The following is a 7,310-nucleotide window of genomic DNA, read 5'->3' on the forward strand; positions in this document are numbered from 1 at the left end:
CTTTTGTAGAGTCTAGACTTTGAGATTATGGACCAGCTAAAGGTCACTTAGCACAGTTTAATTTGGTGGGTTTTTTATCGGAATTTTTTGTTGGGAGCACATACTATCTGCTTCATTGCCACTGCAAGATATTCCAGAAATGTGAGCAGAAGAGGAATTAACCTTGGTTTAAATGGGTTATTATAGTCCTAACCAGCTCATTCCAACACCATACCTCCATTAACCCATCAGTGCAGCTGAGGAGTAAGGCATTAGAGCTTTGGTCTAATGACATTCTGGGACCAGCCAGCCATGAAAAGGCCATTCCTTCCCTCAGAGACTAGGAGGGCATGATCAGAAGACTTCCTTGTTTGATCAGGAAATTTTCTTCTTTCATTGTCACAATTGTCAAATGCCATCCTCAACTACACATGTGCACGCATTTTTAGGTTCTATAATTTTGCCGTTCTCTATATCTGGAAAGCCCTTTAATTCTTCCCTCCGTGGCAAAATCCTGTCCATATTTCAAACTTCACCACCTCCATGGAACCTTTTCTGATTTTCCTAGTCACAAAGAACCTTTTCTTCCAGCTTCTCAGAGTACTTTGGGTCTTTCTCAGGGCATTTAGTTTACTCTGTCTTCTTGTTCACATGCATGTTTCAGTCATTCATTCAACAATTAAGTAGTGTCAGGCACTGGGGGGAGATAGGGTGCTCTCACAGGACTTACATTCCAGAAGAAGCCCAGAGGTGGGTGAAGTTTACATCCTTCATTGGATTGGGAGCTTCTTGGAGACAGGAATTAGGTGTGTTCCCAGCTCAGGGCCTGGTACCAAAAGGTACTCAGGAAAGTTAGTTAAATTGAAACGCAGCACCAATGACTCTAGGAAATTGGGTTAGAGTTCAAAGAAAGGTTAAAAGTTAGCAAAGGTAGAGGGCCAGAGAATTTCCTTGAGGAGCTACAGTTGTTCTGAAATCAGAATCTGGCATGGTAGCCAGAGACATCCAAATCCCCAGTAGACTGGGCCTGGGGAGTGGGAGGGCCTACTCTCCTCCTCTGGGATGAGTTTGGGAGTTTGATGCAGGGTCATCTGGACAGTTATCACACATTCCAGCTAGAAGTGGTTTTGCTTTGATTGAGCAGACCATAGAGGCAAGCCGGTTGTTTCGAGGGCCCAGAAATGAGTTACTAGCCAAGGGTCAAGCCGGCCAGATGATTAAAGCGACATTATCCAGCTGGCACAAGAGAAAAGAATGATTAATGCTAACCATTCTCTGTGGAGGGTGGCCGGGCATTATTTGACACAAATAAAAAACGTCATTTGAATTTTTACTAGGAATTCTCATCCATAATGTCATAATGATGTAATAAAACTGAATGACTGGCCTGCCAAATTATAAACTGAGTTCTAACCACACACAAGCATTACTTAGAAATTGAATATATCTCAGAAAACTGCTTGAAACTGCTCTACTCTGAGGCCTGACAGAAGGAGGGGGCACTGCTGGGGGTTAGGAGCTGGAAGCACCTTATTTACCAAACACATACTATAGTGTTCACTCTAATCATCCTATTACCACTCATCTCTCTTTTCACTATCTGCTCTTTGCCTGTGGAGAAAGGGCTCCAAGATAGTGAAAGATAAGTCTCAGCGTTTTCTTTGCCCCTATTTATTTTCTTCAATAGAATAAAATTCTGAAAAAAAAAATTAAACAGCACCCAGTCAATTTCAGAAAGCTATTACACACGGAAAGAATCACTATTTCCCCAACCTTTTTGTATTTTATAGTGTAAATCCCACCTTCCACCACCTCCCCCAGAAGTTCCGATGGAGACACACATCAGTGAGTTGCAACTCAGGCTGGGGGTGGAGTGTCAGAATTCAAGTTGCTTTTCTTGCGGGGTAACCAAAGGTCTTGGCGATTTTTGTAGATAAATTCTACAGAATTTCTGCTGGTAAACTTGGGATTTAATTGCCAGGTTGGACCGTTCTCCCCTTTCCCTCAACCAATGGCTGCAACCAGGTCCCTTTAAGAGACCAGGAACCCGCCGGGCTTCCAAGCCCGAAACAGATCCTCTTCTCTGCTCCTCCCCTGTCCCCGCGCGGCGAATGGTTCGCGCCGGCCTATATTTACCCGAGATCTTCCTCCCAGACGGCAAGGATGTGAGGCTGGCGAGGCAGCTACCGCTCGCGACACCGGAGGGGGCGCGCAGCAAAGGCGGGCAGCCAAGCCAGGGGATCCCGGGAGCGCAGTCGGACACCCTCCGGAGGGAAGAAATGAGGTAGCGACCATCCCCGGAGCCGACCATGCGCACGCCCCGCCCTCGGAGCCTGGCGCTGCCCTGGCGGAGCCAGCCCGGACAGTGAGCCGGAGAAGCCCGAGTCCCCGGCGTCCTGCGGGAGAGAAGATGCAGTGAGCCACGGCGGGACTGCTGCGCTGGGCCCGCCGCGGCCAGCCGGACCCACCATCTGAGCGCACTTGGGGCAAGCAGCTGATTCTGGGACCCGCTCAGCCGAGGGCCTCTCTGCCTCCAGCACCCCTTGGGGGTGGGGAGCACCGACCCCTGGGCACACTAGCGGTTGAGTTTCCGCGGTTTCTGGCCCTAGCCCTGGGGATTGTGTGTGTGTGTGAGAGGGGGCCCCTTTTCACCTTCGCCGGGGAGTTCCTGCGTATTCTCGCACCATCCCGGCTGCTTTTGCTGCACGCGCGCATCCCTTTTTTCTAAAGACATTTTCTGCTCCACTCTCGTGCTTTCTCTCATTTTGCTTGCCCAAGACTCTTTGCCCTGGTCCTGCCCAGGCTGGGGTAAATCTGTGTGCTCCTCCCTCCCTCCCACTCCTTGCAGTTAAATCCTCTTAAAAAAAAAATTCTACCCCTACCTCTTTCGGCGGGGTTCTCGAACATTTCCCCCGCCCCCACTCCCTCCGACTGGGCCACTCCCAGCAGAGTTTTATTTTTCGGTCTTGCCCCGGCCGGGCCCGGCCGGGGCGGGTGGCTCAGCCGGGCTCCCAATCGGCGCTCCGCCGCCGCCGCCCAGCTGCGCTGGGGCGCCCTCCGGAGATGCTGCCGTGGAAGAAGCACAAGTTCGAGCTGCTGGCCGAGGCGCCGCCACGGCAGGCGTCCAAACCCAAGGGCTACGCGGTGAGCCTGCACTACTCGGCGCTCAGCTCTCTGGCGCGGGCGTGCCCCGAAGGCGCGCTCAGCCGGGTGGGCAGCATGTTCCGCTCCAAGCGCAAGAAGCTGCACATCACCAGCGAGGACCCAACTTACACCGTGCTCTACCTGGGCAATGCCACCACCATCCAGGCGCGCGGCGACGGCTGCACCGACCTAGCGGTGGGCAAGATCTGGAGCAAGAGCGAGGCGGGCCGTCAGGGCACCAAGATGAAGCTGACTGTGAGTGCGCAGGGCATCCGCATGGTGCACGCCGAGGAGCGTGCGCTGCGCCGCCCGGGCCACCTCTACCTGCTGCACCGCGTTACCTACTGCGTGGCGGACGCGCGACTGCCCAAGGTCTTCGCCTGGGTGTACCGGCACGAGCTTAAGCACAAGGCGGTAATGCTGCGCTGCCACGCGGTGCTGGTGTCCAAGCCCGAGAAGGCGCAGGCCATGGCCCTGCTGCTTTACCAGACGTCAGCCAACGCTCTGGCGGAATTTAAACGGCTCAAGCGGCGGGACGATGCGCGTCACCAACAGCAGGAGCTGGTGGGCGCGCACACCATCCCGCTAGTGCCTCTGCGCAAGCTGCTCCTGCACGGACCCTGCTGCTACAAGCCGCCGGTGGAGCGCAGCCGCAGCGCGCCCAAGCTCGGCTCCATCACCGAGGATCTGCTCGGCGAACAGCAGGAGCAGGAGCTGCAGGAGGAAGAGAGAGGGTTGCACACGGAGGGCTGCCCGGAGGAGGAGGAGGAGGAGGAGGAGGAGGACCGAGCCGGGGAGGGAGACCCGGCAGAGCAAGAGGCCGAGGCGCAGCGGGCGCTGGTGGTGGCCATGCACTTCGAATGCGGGGACTTGCTGGACACGCTGGAGAGTGGCCGCGAAGAGGCGCTGGGGGGCGGCGGGGTCTCGCCGGGTCCTGAGGCTGTGTCGCCGTCTCTGCTGCTGGGCAGCACCTCCGACATGAAGGCCGAGCTGTCCCAGCTTATTAATGATCTGGGAGAGCTCAGCTTCGGCAACGACGTACGCAGCCTGCAGGCCGACTTGCGGGTGACGCGCCTACTGTCGGGTGAGAGCACGGGTAGTGAGAGCTCCATCGAAGGAGGGGGCCCGGAACCCACCACTACCACCGCCGGGGACCAGTCCGACCCCGCCGACTGCGCCAGCTCAGACGAGCCCCACTCGGGCTGAGCTCCCAGCAATGTCCTGTGCGCTCCCCTGTTGCTCCATCGTGACCCCCCCCCCCCCCCCGTCTCTCCACCACTTCCTTACCTTCCCGACCCCCCCCTCCCCCAAAGAAAGGGGAAAGGGGACACTTGAGGCCCAGACCCTCCCCCACCCCCATACGTTTGGCTCTGTTTGAAGCAGGGCTCAGATTGCACGTGGAGATATGGGGGAGGGAAACTCTACAAGGAAGGGGAGAGAGGCAGCCTCTGGGGTCTGGGGAGGGGAAGGGCAGCTGGTGTTAGCAAAGCCCCACAGGCGTGAGGTGTCTGCCGGCCAGTTTCCTGTTTGTGGGGCAGCTGGGGCCTGAGGAGGAGGGGTTAACTTCCTCCACCAGCCCCCAACTGGGAGCGGCCTGGCACTGTCATTGACATGTCATTAAAAAAAAAAAAAAAGAATTTGCTCTCACAATGTTTGAGGCTTTAGTGCCACCTCCTTGTCCCCAGTCTTTTTGGTGCGAGAGCTTGGGTTGTTTACCTCAGACTCAGACCCTTGAAATTCTGCCAAATTCCTCAAATAACTGGTGGGGAAGGGAGGGGGGGGAGAAAGAAAGTTGCATTTTGTTTACAGTTAAAGACATCTAATATCTAAAAAAGGAGTTTTCCTTTAGAAACACACACACCTTGCTCCCGCTCAAAAGATCTCACTCCATGATACTGTGTAAAATATTTTTGCACTGTTGTGAAGTATTTTTGACATCTTTTTGGTTTTTTTTTTTTTGTACATAACTGTGTTCTCAGAGTCCAATGTTTATATCTTTTGCTGTGCAAAAGGGACATGTAAAATGTTGTTCAGCTGTATATACAGAAATGTGTATAAAACATTTTGTTATTTTTAAAGAGTAGCACTGCTCTGGTTCTGTTTGCCCGCCAGTGGGGAGAGAATAAAGAGGAAAATTTAACAGAACAGGTGAGCGTCTAGACCTGCTTCAGAAAATGCTTGGCCGTGGGGCTGGGCGGCAGAAGGTGTGACCATGGCTGGGATGGGGTGGGAGGACAGTCTTTGTCCTTTGCGGGGGCTTGGAGGTAATTAGGGAAGGGGAACCCACTTTATGCGTAGCCTGGGGCCTTTCTGGTCCTCTGCAACTCTGGATGCTGCAGCTGGGACCGTATTCTTCACTTATTATTAGTTAATGTGAGTGTGGGCTTTTTCTGGCTTCTTTGAGGCAATTCTTGGAGATGCCGGGTGAGTTCTGTTCCTCATTGCCAGACCTATGAGGTTATTTAGGGAGGGGTGACTTTCAAGGTCTTCTGAGGTTTTACCACCTCCTTCTGTGGTTCACCTTTTCCTTTCCAAACAGCTCAAGGAGCTTTAAAGATGTGAATTAGAGAGCTAAGGAAAGTCCCCATGATGCTCTCTGAGGAGTGGGAACATCTCTGTTTTTCCTGGGAGGAAAGTCAAGGAGAGAGGAAAGTGGAGAGGTTCCAGTCATGGCTTGAATGAGTCATGGTGCACGTGGGGTGGGGTCGGGGCAGGGGCAGGTGGAAGAGCCTATTTCCTTCCCTTCTACAACCCAGCATGACCCAGTGGGAGGATGGTTTGGAGGTCAAGGCGGAGAAGGACTGCTAGAGCTTGGTCTGTGTGTGTGTCTTAGCGTTTTCATGCTTTCCGTGTGTTTGTTTCTGTTGTAAACTCCAAACAGATGTCTCTAGTTTGGCTACACCCGATCAGCTGGAAGCTGTAATAAGATTCTGCCAAAACTGTGCCTTCTGCAAACTATTTTTTCCCTTTGCCCCTATGGGCTCCTTTTCCTGTGTTGCAGAAATTGAGCGCTCTCCTGGCCTTCCCTAGTGTAGTGTCCTGAGACCCTTGGTTTTGTTTTCATCATAAATATGTTCTGAGCAGCTAGACCCAGTGATCCTAAGGAGTCTGGAATTCACTGGAGCCATAGAGGAAGGGGGGTGGTAGACTTTCTTCCTAATTAACAGGAGTGGTTCAGGCATAAGATGATCTTTAGAAAAGCAAAGGGTGGGTGGGTGTGTGGGAAATTGAAAAATATTCAGAGTCACTTTCTGAGGGCATTAGAACAAGGCCTATCTTATATTTCTCTTCTATTATATTTTGGTTTGGTTGAGAGTCCCTATCCCTTTCCCTGAATACCTCAGCTACACATTATTGAATGATGTTTTCAAACCCCCAGGTAGAGAGAGGGCAGGAAAGTCAGCTGTGGGTCATCGCTAGTTTGCATGATTAGATTTCACATTTCAGTAATTTCATATTTCAAATTATTTCCATGCACTGCCAGTTCCTTTGCTGTTTGAAACTGATGAGAACGTTAATCACGGTGAAGATCATTTGATGAATACTTGGGGGGTGGGGCAGGGTCTTCATATCTTCCTTCTTAATCCAATTGATGTGTCCAGAGAGAATACCAAGGTGGCTTTCGTCTGTGACTGATGAGGGTATGGTGATTGGTCAGAAAGTTCAAACAAATGACATTTACACCAACACCATCAATAAATATAAGGCAACTGTCTCTTTAAAGTCTGATTTTTCCTGTTATCTGATTTATAAATAGGGAAGGGGTGTTTAGGGGGTGAGGAAGGAGAAAGAAGAAAATAAGCAGACTGCAAAAGAACCAGCTCTCTTTTTCCCTCCCCCACCGGCGCCCTCCCTTTCCCTCTTTCCTCCCCTCTACTTTTTGGCTTTTATCCCCACTGCACCCCAGGGCTCTGGCTGATGTAATTCTAGAAGAGATGCGAAGGTGATACATGATTCACCTCTTCTTACATCTCAGTCTTCCAGGGATGACATCACTAGCGTAAGGAGAGATGTTTTAAATGAAAAAACAAAACAAAACAAAACCGGAAAACCAATTTACTCTTGACACTCAGGGGGAAAAGAGTGGTGTGACAAAAGCACAGTGAAGCAGAGGAAATACACGTTCCAGAAAGCACCTGAGGTCTGGTTTATTCATCAAATTTAGCTTTTCCGTCTTGCAAGGTGAG

At 51.9% G+C, this 7,310-nt stretch overlaps 1 protein-coding gene across 1 annotated transcript; it reads left to right on the top strand.

Moving 5' to 3' along the window:
* Positions 1-2,098: 2,098 nt before the first annotated feature.
* Positions 2,099-5,201, top strand: FAM43A (family with sequence similarity 43 member A). Its single transcript, XM_007171566.2, has one exon. It carries the CDS (start codon positions 3,043-3,045, stop codon positions 4,327-4,329), a length of 1,287 nt encoding a protein of 428 aa, XP_007171628.1. The 5' UTR covers positions 2,099-3,042; the 3' UTR covers positions 4,330-5,201.
* The last annotated feature ends 2,109 nt before the right edge of the window (positions 5,202-7,310 follow it).

The sequence above is a fragment of the Balaenoptera acutorostrata genome, chromosome 4, assembly GCF_949987535.1.
Source record: "Balaenoptera acutorostrata chromosome 4, mBalAcu1.1, whole genome shotgun sequence".
Taxonomy (NCBI): Eukaryota; Metazoa; Chordata; class Mammalia; order Artiodactyla; family Balaenopteridae; genus Balaenoptera; species Balaenoptera acutorostrata.